At 41.2% G+C, this 18732-nt stretch overlaps 2 protein-coding genes across 9 annotated transcripts; one reads left to right on the forward strand and one right to left on the reverse strand.

Annotated features, from left to right (window-relative positions):
* The first annotated feature begins 15 nt into the window (after positions 1–15).
* Positions 16–14434, forward strand: LOC125530155 (sister chromatid cohesion protein PDS5 homolog B). 8 transcript variants are annotated; one of them, XM_048694562.1, is made up of 28 exons: positions 16–250; positions 1357–1554; positions 1773–1954; positions 2784–2904; positions 3075–3287; positions 3368–3584; positions 3675–3820; positions 3888–4045; positions 4127–4276; positions 4359–4404; positions 4478–4669; positions 5843–6022; positions 6246–6397; positions 6798–6927; positions 7157–7303; positions 7385–7453; positions 7576–7700; positions 9568–9685; positions 9955–10089; positions 10180–10370; positions 10502–10652; positions 10742–10879; positions 10976–11053; positions 11168–11485; positions 11588–11616; positions 13437–13510; positions 13995–14086; positions 14169–14434. In XM_048694562.1, the coding sequence occupies exons 1-28, from the start codon at positions 158–160 to the stop codon at positions 14202–14204; spliced, it is 3879 nt and encodes a 1292-aa protein (XP_048550519.1). In that variant the 5' UTR covers positions 16–157; the 3' UTR covers positions 14205–14434. The 8 variants fall into 8 exon arrangements, with proteins under 8 accessions (XP_048550519.1, XP_048550521.1, XP_048550522.1 ...); XM_048694564.1 differs by having other exon boundaries at positions 13440–13510; XM_048694565.1 differs by having other exon boundaries at positions 6801–6927.
* Positions 14435–14674: 240 nt separating this feature from the next.
* On the reverse strand, positions 14675–18702 carry LOC125530157 (magnesium transporter MRS2-E-like; the record flags this gene model as incomplete). The annotated part of the gene is given in 6 exon segments (XM_048694567.1): positions 14675–15231; positions 15425–15563; positions 15767–15915; positions 17913–18041; positions 18138–18290; positions 18427–18702. Coding segments are annotated over 6 exon segments (1152 nt in total), but the record flags the coding sequence as incomplete, so codon positions are not given.
* Positions 18703–18732: the final 30 nt, after the last annotated feature.

An 18732-nucleotide genomic window follows, 5' to 3' on the forward strand; every position in this document is an offset into this window, starting at 1 on the left:
CCCGCTGCGGAGCCGCGCTCCCTTTTCCCGTCCTCGCAATTCCATCCATGGCTCCCGGCCCTCACCCCCACCCCCCCGGCCCCACCGCCTCCTAGCCCACTAGCCTAGGGTTTCGGGCCCCGAGATCGTAGCCGTCGCCGCCGACGCCGCCGCCGCAATGTCTGGCTCGCCGGGGCAAGTCGTGAGCGAGGTCGGCAAGCGCCTCGGGCAGCCGCGCCTCGGCAAGGACGCCCTCATCAAGCTCCTCAAGGTGAGCGCCCCCGTCCGTCCCGCACCAGTCCTCCTCCGATCTAAACCCGCTCGCTCACAGTCCTCGCGAGACGCTGTGCTGCTTCTGGGGTTTTGAAATTGCCTCGAAGGGCACCGCTGATTTTAGTGTTTTTTTGGGGGTTCTCGAACACTGACTGTAGTTCACGATTCCGCTCCAACCTCCATGGGGTTACGAGGGGCTGGGAATTCGAGCACCATGTAGTAATTCGTGTGATGGGGGCACAGGGGCAGCGATGCTGAAGAGGTTGTATGTTCACTATGCTTATGTTTGACAGTTTGAGCAAAGCCTCTGAGGTGTTTAGTGTCAACTCGGCATGGATCTATGGTGTTTATGATCGCTCGAAACTTGTTGAAAGAGTACCAGTACCGTTTATTTCCCTGCCAACTGGAGGCAGTCAGAGAACCTTCAGTTAATTGTCACATGTCTATTATTTCATCAGTAAACAATTTTGTGAGCACTTGTTGTTTCAAGTTTGCCTGCTTTGTGAATTGGTAATATGAAGGAAGGTACTATGGAGATTTATGGATAAGGAACAAAGGAGATTTGATTTTTCAGGCTTCAACCAATTCATTATCTTAAACCGTCAGTAACATTTGAGTATTTCGATCCATTTTACATGATAAACAGGTTAACTGGAGATCAAGTGGGTTAATTTCGGCCCTTCCCTTTTTCCCTGAAACGGATATTTGCCTTTTTTACTGTTATACGAGAATACAGTTTTGATTTGGTTGTACTGTACTTGTATTTTATCCAGCATTTGGGGGAGTTTAGAGCAATGGCTTTGTACAAATACATTGTTAGATCTCTACCTGAACTGTTCTCTAGCTCCCATTAGGGGTTACATATTTGCATACTTTTGTTTAATGCATCTATACTATGACAACCCCTCCGACAGTTGAACCCTTGAACCTAGTATAGTAGGACAGGGATGCAGGCTAGCTCACCGTAATCATCCAAAGGGAAAAGCGTGGCACATTAATACTTTGCAGCTTGGCATTTTCTCTAATTGGTTGTTTCTTTTCATTATTTTTTCTATGAATAAATTTGAATTTACTTCCATAACATGTTTTTGTTATTATCTGCAGCAAGCTGAAAGTGCTTTATCAGAGTTGAGTCAGTCCTCCTCTCTGCAAGATGCTCTACGTCCTTTGAGTAAATCACTGGTCCAGAACACTTTACTTAGCCACAAGGACAAGGATGTCAGACTTCTTGTTGCTGTCTGCTTCATTGAAGTTATGCGAATCCTTGCACCTGATCCACCTTTTACTGATGAAATATTTAAGGTATTTTAACACTTATGTCTTTCAATGCTTGGCTGTCACTGACTTCTTGTACCATTACCATTTAGAGTTGTGAAAATATGAAGCACTAACTAACAGTCATATTTGTCAGATAATTTCTGTAACGTTATCCATTTTCGATTTTTGAGTTATTTAATGTCAAAGAACAATTGGAATAAGGACCACACTCCTATAACACTATGTCAACTGCTTTATCTCAGGAAATATTTAGGCTCTTCATCAGCGAATTTTCAGGGCTTGCAGACACCGAGAGTCCATATCTTACGAGAAGGATGAAAATATTGGAGAATGTTGCTGCGCTTAGATGCTCTGTAATTATGGTTGACACTGGCTGTCAGGACTTGGTTCTTGATATGGCCAAAATATTCTTCTCGGCAGCGAAGTAAGACTAAATCTACTGCTCTTGTTGTTATATGCCTACATTTGGTTACAACCAAGAATCAAGCTGTGCTCATTTGTCAGTACCTATCTTTCAATTGTAGATACATTGATCGTACTCGTACTGACTTTGACTTGAAAATCATGAGTACATTTTTTCACTTATGTCCTATCAACCGGTTTCTTTTTGTACTGTCTTCCCATTTTGAGATTTTGGAATTATGAAGTCATCAAGACCTCTAATACTGTGTATCACACCATCAAGATCTCCAATACTGTCTACCGCAAACTGTAAATATACAGTGCTATGTTTGTTCTTCCATTGAGCTGGCTATTTCTAGGTATTATTGTTATTTATGGAGAAAGCTATGAACTGTCAAATCGCCAGGTTTCCGTTTCCATGTATCACAGTAAATGTCAGTGTGCACTATCATGTTTGCTGTTTTCAATACTTAATGGATCTCATGGGTTCCTTATCAAGTGCAACGGGCGATGTACCTAGTTTATGGAGGTGATTTGGTGAACATGTCTTGGCCAACAAAAGAGTTGTGTATGCACCTTGTGGTACTATTGTCTTGTTGTCCTTAAACATGTTAAGATAATTGGCAACATTCATTTCCTTAAACAAATTTATACTCGAAACCAAACTGTTATCCTTGGCTCAGCAAGAGCAGAAATTCCATTATGCAAGTAGTTTGCTTTACGTTATGTGTGCTAATTCATGACCTGCTCATGTTCAAAGGTGTCTGCCACACATAATTACTGTTTCTGAAAATTTAAATCGCATTTTTTTCATTAAGTGGTTAACTCCTTGATTGTGAAACTCTTTACAGGCAAGGTCTTCAGCAATGTGTGCACCAGGCTATGCTATCAATAATGACACAAATATTAAATGAAAAAGTTACTCAGCCTCTTCTGGATGTGATTTTCCGCAATTTAGTAAAAGAGGACAAGGTAACATATTTACTGTTCATTTAATACTAACAGTAAGTTGAGGCTGATCATGCGAGTAATGTTTCCTTACAATATGTTCTTCTCTGCATGAATAACTTAGATATCTGGAAGCCTGCATTATTGTTCTTTGATCCAAACTAATGCTTGTTTGCTTCTTGTTGCCCATGCAGGGAGGAGCCCACAAGCTTGCTGTTGACATAATTCAAAACTGTGCTGAGAAATTGGAGCACATTGTTCGAATTTTTTTGACATCATGCATTTTGAGCAAGGATGCACCGGTGAATGAACACAAGAAGCCGCATCATAAAATTATTCTGGAAATATTCCAGTGTGCACCCCAGATGCTTTTTGCTGTTATTCCATGCTTAACTCATGAGCTCCTGGTATGTTATTTTCTTTTAACTTTGTTACACTATTATATTGGATCGTATTCTCCCTGAACAAGCACCATCTACCTCCTTAGAGTGACCAGGTTGATATCCGACTGGAGGCAGTGCACCTGATTGGGAGGCTTCTTGTCTTCTCTAATCTTCGCTTTGGTCAAGAAAACCAGATATTATTTAGGGAATTCTTGAAGAGATTCTCTGACAAATCTGCAGAAGTAAGAATTGCTGCAATTGATGCAGCAAAAGCATGCTACATTGCTGCATCATCTGGAAATGTAGCACAGAATGTTCTCAGTAAGACTACTACTTTTATCTGTGGTCACTATATGCACATTACCATCTGTAAGCATCCTTTTCATGTGGATGTCTTGTTCCTTTTGGCAGAATCTCTTGAAGGAAGGTTATTGGATTTTGATGACAAAGTGAGGATCCGAGCTGTTTATGCAGTTTGTGATTTGGCCAAATCAAATCTAAGCTCATTTCCTTCTGAGTTGATATTACAAGCAGCAGAGAGGCTACGTGACAAAAAGGTGAGCAGGTATTATTGTTATTTTGCACAGCAGTTTCTTGATGGTGCCTCACTGAAACATTTTTCAGATATCTGTCAGAAAGAATGTAATGCATAAGTTGCTGGACTTGTATCGAGATTACTGTGAGAAATGCTCCAAAGGAACTGCGACAATTAACACTCACTATGAACAAATCCCAGCTAAACTTATTGTTCTCTGTTTTGACAAAGATTGTGAATCCTTCAGGTTTGTTCATCTCTCTCTCTCTCTCTCTCTCATACTCAGTCATGCCTATTTTGTTGAGTTGTGGCTTCTATATTTTGGCAGGCCACACAATATGGGGCTTATTTTTGCTGAAGAACTCTTTCCATCACCACTTTCTCCAAAAGAAAGAGCAATGCATTGGGTTGAGTTTTTTTCTTATTTCAAATCACAACATGTTAAGGCTTTGCATGCCATCTTTTCTCAGAAAAGAAGGTAAACACTTGTAGCATAGTATATACTATGATGATGTAATAACTCTGTGAAGCACATTTGACATTTAGACATTTTCCTTTAGGTTGCAACTGGAGATGCAAGCATATTTATCACTTCGAGCAAAGAAGGTTTGTAAATCATCAATAGATACTGAACATTTAGTGAACTTTTTTCTCAAATTGAACCTTGTATGTGCTACAGGAAGAATCTTCAGATGAAATACAGAAGAAAATTTGTGCGTCATTAAGGAAGATGTCCGCTTCCTTTACAGACATCTCTAAAGTTGAAGACTGCTTTGAGAATTTGCACCAGATGAAGGATAATAACATATTTAAGGATTTGGCTGAAATAAGCAAAGAGGGCACTACTTTTGCAACAGTTCGATCAATCAGAGTAATACTCGTTTGGTCCTTTTAACTGACGAGACAGTAAATTGTTTGTTTTCTCCTGCTTTTGTTTGCTCAACTATAAACTTACTGAGGAAGCCGTGGTGTATACTTCCCAAACGTAGTTTAATATTCGTATGTTTCTTTTTCATGGCATCCTTAATTCCTATTGCATGATCCTAGTTAGAAGTCATCAGCGGTGGCATATACCATGTGGATTATTTTGCATGGGAACATGTACATGCCCTCCAGTTTGAGGACTGAATGATTTAAATGATTATCATGAAAATCGAGCCAGTCTCTTTTTCTGCGCAATCAGTACGGTTCTACCGAGAATATAATAATACTGAGATTGAGGGAAAAGTAAAAGTAAAATATCCAAAGGAGAGCAAATACAAGGGGTAGTCTCAAAGGAGCTTCCTAGAGATAAGAGATAGAGGAAAGGAAAGTCTAGGTAGAACTCATTTAGTGCACATGGAAAACAAACAAAGTGAATTTGTCTTTCCAGTGGGATCTGCATTGTCTTGTCTTTCCAGCGGGATCTGCATTGTTTTGTTTTCAAGGTGGGTCTGCATTGTGTTGTTTCCCATCATGAGGTCAAATTTGAACTTGAACATTTGCGTGATGCTAAATCTCTCTAGCTTTCAGCAAACTACGGAATGCCCGACTCTTCCTTGTTCTGTCAAAACTATTAAGCTGCTAACTGTGAGTTCTGTGGAGCATTAAATGGTCCCAGTTTACAAGTTAGTGCAAGTACGTTAGTACCCTGTTAGACTAGTCATAGTGGTGAGCAACTTAGACTAGTAACATGCATATGTTACTAGTATACGTTACTACCTTCATAGTGGGTAGTGTCATGTGTGTGATAACATAGAGAGCTTCATTTATTACTTTGTAGAGTCATTTTACATTGGGAACCGCTATGTGATGGTAACATATTATGTTACTCCATTTGCCTCTCTCCTCATTAATTACTTGCCATATCATATTTTTTGCCTATGTGGCACGCATGTTACTACTTATGTTACTCCCACTATGAGCAGCCATATGTGTATTGAACTCTTTTTTTCTCCACATGGTATTATTTATGCAAAAGTTTTTTTTTTAAGATTTGTATCATAGAACATACCCAAATCAAATGTCTATGTTTATATCTAAGTTCGTGCTTGAATGACTGTAGGATTCATTTCTCAAGAGAATTGGCAACAAACACCAAATTTACAGCTTCTGCAAAGAACTGTCTACAAAACTCTCGCATTCACTATTTAATTGGGAGATGATTTGTGCCATCTTGGAGGTTCTTTTCTCCTGCAGAAATGAATTAACCCATTATGCAGAGTCCGCATGTGATCTTTTACTGGTAAGTTATTAATAGCCGGCAAATTATTTGTTTTCTTTTAGGAATATGAACTTCTCTTTGCTGCAAGCATGCAATCTTTTGAAGCTTACTGCATTTCAGTTTTTACCATTGATTAAACTTTTTTGTGCTTAACGGCACATCTGTTTTTTAGTTCATGCACACATTTTCATCTCCTTTTAAGGGTCATCTTCTATACTTCTGACTCAAATGTGTAATCATGTAGCTAGTTGCAATGGCGTTTCCATCATTATTCAGAGGCTCAGAGGAGTACTTGCTAAAGTTGTTCTCCGAAGACTCAGTCCTGATAAATGAGAAGAGTCTCCAAATGTTGGCATATTTGGCAAAATCACCGTGTAAATTATCTATTAATTTCAGGTAAAATAAACTGTCATTGTATTGGAAGTTGGATTGTCTTGATCTGTCTGTTTGTTGATAATTGCTCTATGAATGGTTCATGTTTGATGAATCAGCAATGTATTACTCAAGCCTGAAACTAAATGGCCATTTTGAAATTTTAAATATCCTCCTGTTTGCCTTTTTTTCTTCTTCTCCAGGGATTTTGTATGAGCTCACTAAAAACTGGCGAAAAACACTTTACTCCTATTCACCACCTTACCAATCTAGAAGTGCAATGGGCGGTAATATAAAGAAAATGTAGGGATAGGAAAATGTCAATACCTTTTTTGTATTTAATGATTGCAAGTGTGGTAGGTCTCTCCATCTTTAGTTATCTTAAGATGAATATTTTACTCATAGTAAGTTGTCTTTTTTCCAGTAGTGATGTCTACCTCTTACTGGAGCAAAAGTGTATTGAAGGAACACGTGCTGAATCGAAATATGCCATTTCTGCAATTGCTTCACTGATCCAGTCTCCAGATGACAAGAAATTTGCCAAATTATGTAAGGTAGGTACTAATTAGTTCTGTTCTACAATTGCTTCACTGACCCAGTTCCCAGATGACAATTGTTTACATATGGAAATGCTCAAACCCTTTGCAGAATGATTGTTTCTGATGCTAAAATGGTCACAATGTTTTTGGTAGCTAGCTGTTTCTTCTTATTTTTTTCATGCCTTTGTTTTTAAATGAAGGCGTACTTTGGTGGACGACTTATATGATCCTCTCTTCCCTGCAGAAAGTTGTTGGTGGTCTACATGATAACCATAATATCCCAACTCTATTACAGTCGTTGGGCTTAATATTGGAGTATTCTCCTTCCATGTATACATCATATGACGACCAATTTATCAATTTTGTTCAACGTGTTTTTGTCTCACCTGAGGTAGGTAATATATTTTTTAGCAGTGATATCTGGACTAAGACATAGCAATTTGATGTCTGCTATGGTTTATGGTTTATGCAGTTTGTTTCAACTCCGGAACTGTCACCCTCCGATGAAAATTCTGCATGCAGTTTCTCTTGCAAACTGAAGGTAAGTTCTGGACAAAATAAAACATTCAACTCATGGTAGATCTAGTAGGGAGTTCCACATGCGAGTAAAATTCACGATGGAATTTTCATTTTTGCTCTCTAATTGTTTTGTGGCCAATGTAGATTTATTGTCTCAAAGCACTTGTCAAAAGTTGTTTACCAACAACTACTGCCCGTGATCGAATAGAGAATTTCTTGAAGATGCTGTTAGATATAATTCGCGAAGAATTCACGCCCATTACTATATGGTTCGTATTTTTCTGCTTCCTCACATTATTTTAAATTGTTTTCTCAATAGATGCTTCACTGTTGTAGCCTTCTGTTTGTTTTCTACTGATTACACCAGTTCTTTAACTGATATTTTACAGTGCATCAGTTGATCAGCTTTTCTACAAGTATATTTTTTCAAGCACTATTGGAACACATAATTCATTGTGGTGTGGTCAAGTTTCCTTTCTTGTTGAATGTGATAAACATAATTTGCACATCTTTGCATTAAGATAGGTAGTCATAGTTACAAGTGGTCAATTTGGTGCAAAATTGTAGAACTTGCAGATGTGCCTAATGCTTAGTGTTCTACAAGTCGTATACTGTGTAACTTTCATGAGGTTTCTGTTACCTTCGTGTTTGGGTTACTGTGATGAACTAGTGCATCTCGAGCATCACCTTTTTTCAGCTGGAGGCTTCCTGGTTAGTATAATGCAAGGAACTTAGGAATTCAGCAATTACACATCGTTGATTAGGTGGTCAATTTAGTGGGGTTTGTGAGAGAATTTCTTGGTTAGTATAATGAGGAAGTTAGGAACTCACCAAACTTATTTTAAAGAGAGAATCAGCAAGTAAGCATTGCTGATTAGGTGGTCAATTTGGTTTGAATGGTTACTGGAAGAAAAGACTCACCAATCGGGAGTGCAGAAAGAAGAAAGTAAAGAAAAAAGTCCATTTTACTCCCCTGAACAAAATCGATGGTTCACATAACCCCTTAATGAAGCCAATCCCGTTCAATACCCACCCAAAGTGGATTTGGTCGGGTGGTTTTGTTGAGTTGGACTCGGTCAAGCTGTTTTGTTGACCGTGGGCTCTCCTCCTTCCCTGTGCAACCTCGGGCCTCTATGGTCGACGACGCATGCGGCATGTCCACCGGTGGTGACAGGTGCGGGGAGCCGGGGTCCGCTGGCGACGACCTGTACGCCGGGCTGGGGTGTCTGGAGCACACGCCAGGCCCACCAGTGGACAACATGCGGCGGTAGCGGCGACCCACCACACCTGTCCTCGTTCCTTACTGCCTGCCCCGGATCCCGGCAAGCCGCCGCACTTCCCCGCCCCACCCCGGCCCGCTGCAGCGTGCTAGCAGCCATGTGAACCGAATCCAGTGGCCAGGTCGTCGGGGCAGACAAGCAGCCGTGCTGGGGAGCAGTCCCAGGATCCCCATCGCCTCGCGCCACCGGCCTTCGCCGCCCTCCTCAATCCCGGTCGAACCTCTCTCACCAAGCCGCCCCTCCTAACCCAGATCCAGGCGAGCATCTCCGGCCTCCTACCACGGTTCCTGCGCGAACTGCTGCCGCCACCGTGCGCTACTTCATGGCAGCCTGCCTGCCTCTTGTGGTGCTCTTCTCCAGATCCAGGCGGACCCCCTCGCTCCACCTCAGCTCTGCATCCGGCGCGGACAGAGGAAACCGTCGGGCGTCGATGTATCCAGGGCAGCCCAGCAGTGCGTCGGCGTCGGCAGCGAAAGTGACGGGTCACCGGAGAGGGTCCCACTGGTCAAATACCACTTTGACCCTGCCATGTCAGCAAACCACTTAAGCAAACCCAGCTAAGATGATTTGTGAACGGTATTGGATAGATCGGGGGGTTAAAAGAGCAGAATAAATGATCAGGGGGTTATGTGAACCACTCACTTTGTTCGGGGTAGTAAAATGGACATTTTTCGAAAGTAAATAGGGCAGGGTATAATGTGTGGTTTTAATGCTCGCAAACTTAACTGAATGTTATTCAAGCTAAAAGCACTTATACAATATTAAATGTTTTTTTATTTTCTTTATTGATACAACTTAACCCTGAATTTATTTACTTGTGTTCTGTGTTTTCACTCTGGTTCTTATGCTGCACCAGTGAAAATGATAAGCCATATCTTAGACTGGCTGCTGGGAAATCTTTACTACGACTAGCTACAAGATGGGATTCACTCATTTCTCCAGAATTATTTCGCACTGCCCTTCTCATGGCAAGGGTATTGTCAATATGCTACACTGCTAACAAGTATCTAATTTTTATTTTTCATGTAGGGGCTAACATTTCTGCCCACTAGTCTTTCTAATTATTTGATAATTTGATTTGCCATAGATTTTGAGAACCTTTGCTGTAAATAAACATCTGTTTGCAGCATTATTTTGCTTACCTACATTGGTTAATCTCTACTCACATTGCGTAGTTCCATATTTTATGCATGCCAGTATTCTACCTCTTTATAATATTACATGTATTGTGTCTGGTTGTCAGGATTCTTCATATATTGTTCGCAAGTCATTCATTCACAAACTTTTTGGCCTTTTGAAGAAGCATGCAATACCTGTTAGATATGCATGTGCTTTTGCATTGGCATCAACAGATTGCGCTGGAGATGTTCGTACTGAAGTATGTATCTTCTTTTCTAGTTCCCTCGTATATATATACCATATAAACTTGCTCGTGAGGTGATTCTTATTCTGTTACCTTGTATTCTAGTCACTTAGGTACTTAACCGAAGTGGTAAAAGAGCAAAGAGGAGTTTCTGTTCACCAGAACAAAACCAGCAATGACTCGATTGTAGAACACCCAGCATATGCTGTCCTTTTCTTGATCCATACGCTTGCATATGATGAGGAGTTTCCTTTTAACTTTTGTGAAAAGGAGACTGGCTCGGCTGAGTTTTGGAGGTATGTTCTTGTTTCAGATGTTTGAATCCCATTGGCATTTTTTCTGTTGCTCAACTAGTTCCTGTGGCTGGAAACATTCGAAGTTTCAAGCATGTAATAGCTTCCTCCTTTTTCCCTTTGTTTGTTGACAGCCCACTTATTGTGATGTTGAGAGAGCTAGTTGAAATAGAGGATCTAAGCCAAACCAAGCATGGCTCTGCCACCAGCTCTGTATCCATTCTTTTGGGCATCTTTCGTGCTGTTCAAAAGGCTGAGGATGTGATTGATTCTGGCATCACTCATGTATATGTCTCTTTTGGCTACCGCTTTGACATTTTTCATTTGCCTATAAATTTCTTCACCAGGTTCTAATTTCCTAACCGCCTTCACAGAAACTGCACATTCTCTCAAAAATTGGTTTGCTTATGGTAAAAGAACTTGATAAGCATTGCAAGACATCAGATTCTCCACGCCATATTCTCCTGCCCTCATCTTATTATAGGTTGTCTCGGAGTGAGAGAAAAGCAGATGTAGGTTATTCTTACTATTTATTCTCATGTTTGTTAGAACTTGTCTTAGTTCATTTTTGCATTGACTAATTTTCTCCAGATCGGATTTTTTTGTAGGAATGCTGCCAACTAGATTTAATTACTGATACTTTTGTGAAGAGAATTCTAAAAGCTCATGAACCTTATAACCAACAGGTACATTCTGTCTGCTGTGTGACCCTTGGTCTCTTGTTTGTGTATATATACATATATGTAGTTTGTGCCTTCTGTTATGGTCCTATAGTTTTAGTTCATCAACATTAATTTCAGGAGGATACTACATGCTCTACTATTACTGAGAGGGTATCTAAAGAATCTGCTCCTAAAAGGCAAACTCGTTCCTCATCAAACAAACCATTATTTGGACAGTTTGTAAGTGGTCATGAGCAAGGGAAAACGAAGAAAAGTTCAGTCCAGGCGAAAGATGTCCCCAAGAAAAATTACCTGGATATCTTGGAAAAAGACAACGTGTCATCTTGTGGTTCCGCCGGCACAAAGCTGTCATCTCCAGGGTCTTTGGGTTTGACTAATGAAGCTGATTCTAGAGATCTGAAGACGATATCTTCAAAGGACACCATGTCAACAGAGGTACAGCATGCTAGTGTCTGATCGAACTATATGTTTGAGCATTGGATTATCTGTGGATTGGCACATGGAAACTCAATTTATATTATTTACTTATTTTTGTAGGACTTTCCTGACTGTCATCTCAGAGATTGGTAAGCAAACAAACGATTTAACATGTTCCTTCTTCAGAAATGTTCTCCGCCTGGAAGAATATGTTCTAAACAGTACTTTGTCTTGTGATACCATGCTTTGCGTAACTGCGAGTATAGCATAATGACATGCATGCCCTGCAAACTCTGCTAAATCTATGTCTGTCTGCTAATTCATGATTGTTGTCCATGTTACATCACTATTTAGAATGGAACGATAGGGAGCTTTTCTCATTGTCTATGTGTGTGGCTTTATGTGGTAGAATTAGTATATGGCATGACATCTCAAGTTATCTGCAATAATTATTGGGTCTATGCCTAATAGTACAAGCAATTCGTTACCAAATAAGGCAAACCCCTGTATGTCAGAACTTGTATTCCTGGTAATCTGTCTAGGGCTAAGAAAAGAGTAAAGTGAAGTTTGGACCAGCTATTGTAGTTGCTAGTTGACCATGTATGTTCAAGTATGGCACCAATGGTCACATAATATTTTTGAACTTTGGACTAGGTTATGACCAAATTTTACGTGGGTCACATGGGGCATAGCTAGAACACACAAACTTCTAAATAAAAAGAATGTGGACTTCCGTCATAGAACAATGTGGTTTGAAGAGCAGGGCAGCTGACGATCGTCAGATTTTTATCCGCTTTTTGAGAAACAGAAATATCACATTTTGTGTCAGAGAATTTGAAATTTTGTGAAAAAATTGAGATGAACTAGATATTGCAATATACATGCAATTAAGATGAAATATAAAGGAACTTTAGTGTGTTTCCAAATATCAGATCCAGATATGGGCTTTAGTGCTTTACAGCTGAGTACCAGCTAGTATTAGTCTATGGGTGTCACTGGTGAAGTCAGTTCGGCTGTGGCTTGGATTTCGCTGTGGCTTGGATTTCAGGATTGCACTTGCCAGTTCTTGTGCATCTTAACAAGTATATCTGGCTGTCCTATACCTGGCCAAACCTCGGGCCGCTTTGGGCCGGGCTTTGGGCCGGGCCTAGCCAAGCCTGGCCCAAACACGTAAAAGCCTGCCAGGCCTCAGGACGGGCCCCTTCAGAAAAGCGCAAAAACGATGGGCCCGGGCCTGGCCCGGCCATCAGGCTCAAAATCTAGACCTGAGCCCGGCCCGGGAGCAGTGTTGGGCCGGGCCGGGTCAGGCTTTTTCAGGCTGGGCTGGCCGGGCCGGGCTTCCCAGTCCCCCTTGAAATAGCACCACATTCTACACTTATTGCAAGAATACCATGGGAGTTCAAAGTGTACTTCCTGCTTATTGATAAATACCTGATGCCAATATTTGTTACTCCCTCCGGTCCTTTTTACTCCGCATATTAGATTTGGGTCAAGTCAAACTTTGTAAAGTTTGACCAAATATATATTAAAAAATATCAGTATCTACCATACCAAATATATATCCCATGAAACTACATTTCGTAATGAATCTAACAAAATTGATTTGGCATCGTAAATGTTAATACTTTTTTCTATAAATTCGGTCAAAGTAGAGATGCTTTGACTTCAAACAAAACTTATATGCAGACTAAAAAGGACCGGAGGGAGTATGTCCAAAACCACATATATTTTGTTGAAGGTCTGTGGGTATCTACACTGGTAATTTATATGCAGCGCCTAGCATAATACAAAATAACTGTTAAACGATAGTGCTTTCAATTTTTTTTAAAAACTTATGATGATGATAGTCATCATAAGAACAAGATGCTGCTTCTTTGCTCCTGTTATATGGTGTCAAATGATTTATATTTTTCAGTTTGAAAACCTTTGTCAAGTATCCATCCATGATTACTTACGTTTCGATTTGTAGCAGTGAACTAGAGGAAGATGTTGGTGATTGTGATGGTAATTTTGTGAAGCGTCCTTTCTCCAGCAACAAAACAGGCAAGTCATCTCCAGTAACCAAGACATGATTCACGATATTATCTTCACATTGGCGCTTCTTAAAGTCCATATGTTATGCGAACTGCACAGTTGTAACAGGCTGGTAGTGTTGATGCATTATATATGTGATTCATTTGAATCATATACATCCTTATGTCCTAAAAGTGTCTTTCCTGACTGAACATTCGTCCAATAAAGTTGCTCACAAGTCACAACTCACACACAACTACTCCCTCCGTTCGGAATTACTTGTCGCAGAAATGGATGTATCTAGACGGATTTTAGTTCTAGATACATCCATTTCCGAGACAAGTAATTCCGAACGGAGGGAGTACTTCCAGCCAACAGTCATGCAGAAATGGCAATATCATGACTGTTTTATGTCACCAAGTGACTAGCCGTGCAGCTACCTTTTATGCGTTTCGCTGTATATTTGCAGTCCATATATTAAATATAGCTGAGCGATCAACCTTCTATTTTTTAGCAGTGGCTGCCCTCCAGAAGAAAAGCAAGAGAGCATTGGATTTGAGAAATGCAAAGAATTCTGCTGGATCAGCTGCGGACACAATAGACAATGTAAGTGCATTTGGGAAGCATATGCATGATTCATCCCTCATTTGTGAATACCTTGAGCGGATATTCCTCTTTTTTTTGCCAGGTTCGACGGACCAGATCAAGGAAGGTGCAAACATAATAACCATCTAACTGAAGTTTTAGCTGACGTGTCTCAGACATACATATGCTGAGTTCCCTAATACCTTTTGTACATGCGCTAGTGAGCACTGCAGCGATGATACAAAATCTTTGGTTTACATACCATCCGTGAAACCTTGTAAATAGAGAAGTGGATGGTGGAGTCAGTGTTCACATTATCAGCCTCGTAACTTATCTGATCAAAGTAAAACCGTGGAAGTTGAAATGTCAGAACTGGTATCGTCTGTTAGTTTCTGTCGTTGACCTATTTAATCCATGCGGCTGCCGTATGCTAACAATTATTACACCGTCGAGGTGCAGGAGTGCACCACCCTAGGGTAGGAAGTTGTATGGTTCCAAAACACGGCTAGTAGATTCATCTTCTTTTACAAAACTATTCCCTCAGTAGTGTCAAAAGGCAGGCGTCTTATATTATGGGACGAAGGGAGGATGTAGTTGTAAATCATGATATGACAGGATAAATAAGGCATCTTTATATAACCGTCATTCGTGTCAAGGGTGGGATGTCCATCATTCAATTATTCCTACCCAAACCCCATCAGCTACTGCATCTTCCAGACAGAACAAAACAGAAAGCCACCGCATCACGTTCTCAGCACAGGGAATGAATCCATTTGCAACGGCGAAAACGTGGCCCTGGGCTGCAGAGCTTGCGATCCGATGCTTCGTCTGTCCGGTGCGGAACACAGAATATGGCAGCATCACTGCAAGTATTTGCTCTTCTTTCCTGCATAGATGGCCAAAATGTATATAGCGGCGCAGCCGGCAACGGTGGCCCAGGTGGTCTCCCAGAACTTTCTGTTTTTGATCCTCGCCATCTCGGGGGTCTCTGGATCTAACGTCAGCTCGATGTGGATGTTCATGCCGAACAGGCTCACGACCACGATGCCCGCGGTGATCACCACGGTCGCCGTCGTGAGCATCACGCCCATCTGCAGCAGCTGGTTCTGCTTCTCGTCCAGCATCATGTTGATGTAATCCTCAGTGTCATCCACATAGTCGCGGAGCTTTGCGCAGTAACAAGGTGCATGTTAGGCTGTTAGAAGCATGCTTGGAATACGTTGTAAGCCAACAGCTAAAGAGCATAGTGTTCACGTTGAACCAGAAAGGTGCATGTGAAAATGTAAGTGTGTCTGTCTGTGTGCGCGTGAGCTCTTATCTGGTGTTACGAATCTGTAGCAAGAGATGTGACATACTTACATGGCATAACTTGTTCAGTGTGCCATCAAACTGCACGAAGTAAGCTTCGAGAAGCATTTCCAACTCTTCTACATCAGGCTTAACAAAAGCAGAACTTCCGTGGGAGCTCTCTATATCATCGCCACTGCCTTCTTCCTCCCTGAATTCAAGTACATATGGAAGATTAAAATGGAAGCAACATATCTTGAGAACGACGTAATAACTACTCCATCTGTCAATTAAGCCTAACATCATCGAATTGTTCTTGATTTATTCAAGAGAGTTCAGGTGGCTGTAGCTCTTATTAATCAATCGGATCCCAGCAACCACAGAAAGAAGACACATTAGCTATAGGTGACATACTTCTCATCCTCATGGTCAGGAGATGCATGCTTGTTGGAATCCACTTTACCCGATGGCTCGTTCAGTCCTTGAAACGCAAGCTTCCTCGTCAGGTACATCTCGAACATATCCGTGTCATCGTCAACTAACTGCTCGATATCATCCCTCACCTGCGAATAAAGAGACCACGGCAGCACATACAGACGGTGAAATGATTAATTAAATTAATAACGTAGTACTCCCTCCCTTCACAAGTATAAGATGTTCAAATTCTTTTCTGATCCGGTTGTATATAGATGCATTTTAGTGTGTTTGTTTACTCATTTTAATTTGTGTGTAGTTTATATTGAAATATCCAAAACATTTTATATTTGTGAACGGAGGGAGTAGCACTTAACTTAGGCTCGTCAAATAGTGGGGAGTAACTTAGATTAGTGCCATTCATATGACACTAGTCTATGTTACTATGTTCGTAGTGCAAAGTATCATAATGACAGTATCATAGATGACTTCATTTGTTAGTAGTGATGCTATTCATCACCCATGGTGTACAATAAGTTATTTCTCAGCTGAGGTAATCTTACGATTACTTCATAATTAAATTACATTTGGAATTCAAATAGTTACATTCTATTGATTCACTACGTAAAATTTAACATAAGAAAATAAAAATATAGGTCATAAGACAAGAAAATTTGCAGTTTATGTGTATTTTAGACTATGTTTGCATGTTTGTAATTTTACATAACATAATTTTTTTACGACGATTATATATTTTCTTACTGTCCCTTTTTGCGTCGGAAATAAGAAAAAAAACTTACGAAACGTAAAATTACGGTGCAATGATGATAAAATAGAGGGGGTGAAGAATAACCCAGGGTGACGAATAGGGAGACCCTATTTGTTAGTTTGTAGATTCATTTTCTTATTGGGAAACACTATATGATGGTAACTTAACAATGAATTGTCTCTTAACACGTTATCCTAGGTAGAGATTTTTTGTAGAGACAATCACCCCAATGCATTGTATCTTTAGGGGTTGTATCCAAGTGATATTGCATTTAATTAGTTTAGGGATCTTTTTTTTTGCATTTTAACATTATGGCCTAGTTGTGGAGAGAAGAAAAGAAGGGAAAATTAAGGAGACAAGCCACAGCGGATAAAACCATTAATTACATTGCACAGAAAAACGAGCTAAGAGTCATATCTTCGCTAACATAAAACTCCACTCTCTTTTCTTTAATTACGGTGCCACATCAGCATTTTGTCTATGATAACGTAGCCAAGAATTAGGAATGTCATGCATGCCAACTAGACAATTTTGATGAATGGCATGAAATTAAATGAAAAAGGGAGGGTTAAGCATCGTATTAGAGCATGGTTAGTAGTATAGCCAACAACGGAAATATACGCCGTGTATTCGCGAAAAAAGGTGCTCCACCCCCTATAGGGATATTAAATTCAAAAAATACGGGAAAATTCAAAAAACCCTGGAGTTTGGGGACATCAAACTTGAATGCCTAGTCCACTCCCGTGTGAAGTTTTATGAAAAAAAACCCAGAAAATGTATCTGTGGTGAAAGAAATATAGTCCGACCTATGATTCATCCAAGCAGTTTTTTTCTATACATAGATTTTTTTGTCTTTTTACCGAGAATATGTTTCCTAGTATTTTTTCATGAGACTTCACATGCAAGTAGATTGGGCACCAAGATATGATATCCTAAAATTTCAGTTTTTTTAATTTTCTTGGTTTGTTTTTGAATTTCATACTCATATACGGGGGTGGAGCACCCGAGTGCTCCAAATCCACCAACAACCGTCTATACGGAGTTGCCATGCCACCTATAATCAAACCTAATAGCCAACATGTGTGCTTATTTTTTTGTTGCTAAGCTTTCTTCATCTAATTAGTTGTAGACACAGAACTATGTTTCCACCTAGGTACATGCTTTTATTATCTTTTCTTCTCAGGGTCATTAAACTAATCTCTCTTCATAATTAACTTATCACGTCAGATTTTATGCCTACTTGGCAGGCTTAACACCTTTACAAGGTGAGTAGTGGGAAGGGCCTTAAAATTTAAGCATACACCAGCTCATGATTCAAGATACATCCATTTCTACAAGTAACTTGGGACGGAAGGAGTATATAATCAGTACTCTTACCTTCTGCACGCGCCCTGTTAGCTCTACCAGGCGGCTCTTGATCTGCCTGACGTGCTCCAGGTTGAGCGTGCTAACCTTGGAAGTCAGCTTGTCCAAGGCCGGATACGCCTCCTTCTCGAGGGCCAACGTCTAGCACCAAGAGAAAACATGGTAATTAAGTTCACACGCTTTTGACAGATCATGTGTTCAACAGCCGAAGCCTGCCTATATAGTGTACCAGTGTACCTCGGATTCCATGCATTTGCATGTGTGCTCGAGGCAGACCTCGAGCACCTTGAACTCGAAGGGCTGGATCTTAGCGCTGCCAGGCATCGGCACGTTCCCCCGATCACCACCCAGCTCTATGTCGTCGGTTGCCGGGTTCGTGGTAGGCGCATCCTTCACGCAGAAGCAGGTACCGGCGACAGAATCAGGCGAACAGTGCAGATAACTCGCCGCCATATCGTAGCAAGCATGCATGGCTATTGAGTGGACTACTAGTGAAGTGGCGAGATGGGTGTTTGGCCGTTCGTACCGGGAGCGCGAGGCGGGCGCGGAGTTCTTGGAGGAAGGGGCGGAGGCGCGGGTTGCCGGGGTCGCGGACGAGCACCTCGGCGGCGGTGACGATGGCCTTGACGTGCTCGAGGTTGACGACGACGGCGCGGTCGCGGCCGAGGATGGTGGACGGGTAGGAGAGCTGCGGGTCGAGCATGCGGAGGTCCCGCGCGGGCAGCCCCGTTATCTCCATGATCCGGTGCCTCCCGAACTCCCCCGTACTCTCCTCCCCCGCCGCCGGCACCACCAGCCACTCCTGACTCCCCCCCGGCGCGCCCCTCCGCCG

Source organism: Triticum urartu, unplaced genomic scaffold, assembly GCF_003073215.2.
Source record: "Triticum urartu cultivar G1812 unplaced genomic scaffold, Tu2.1 TuUngrouped_contig_6113, whole genome shotgun sequence".
Classification (NCBI taxonomy): domain Eukaryota; kingdom Viridiplantae; phylum Streptophyta; class Magnoliopsida; order Poales; family Poaceae; genus Triticum; species Triticum urartu.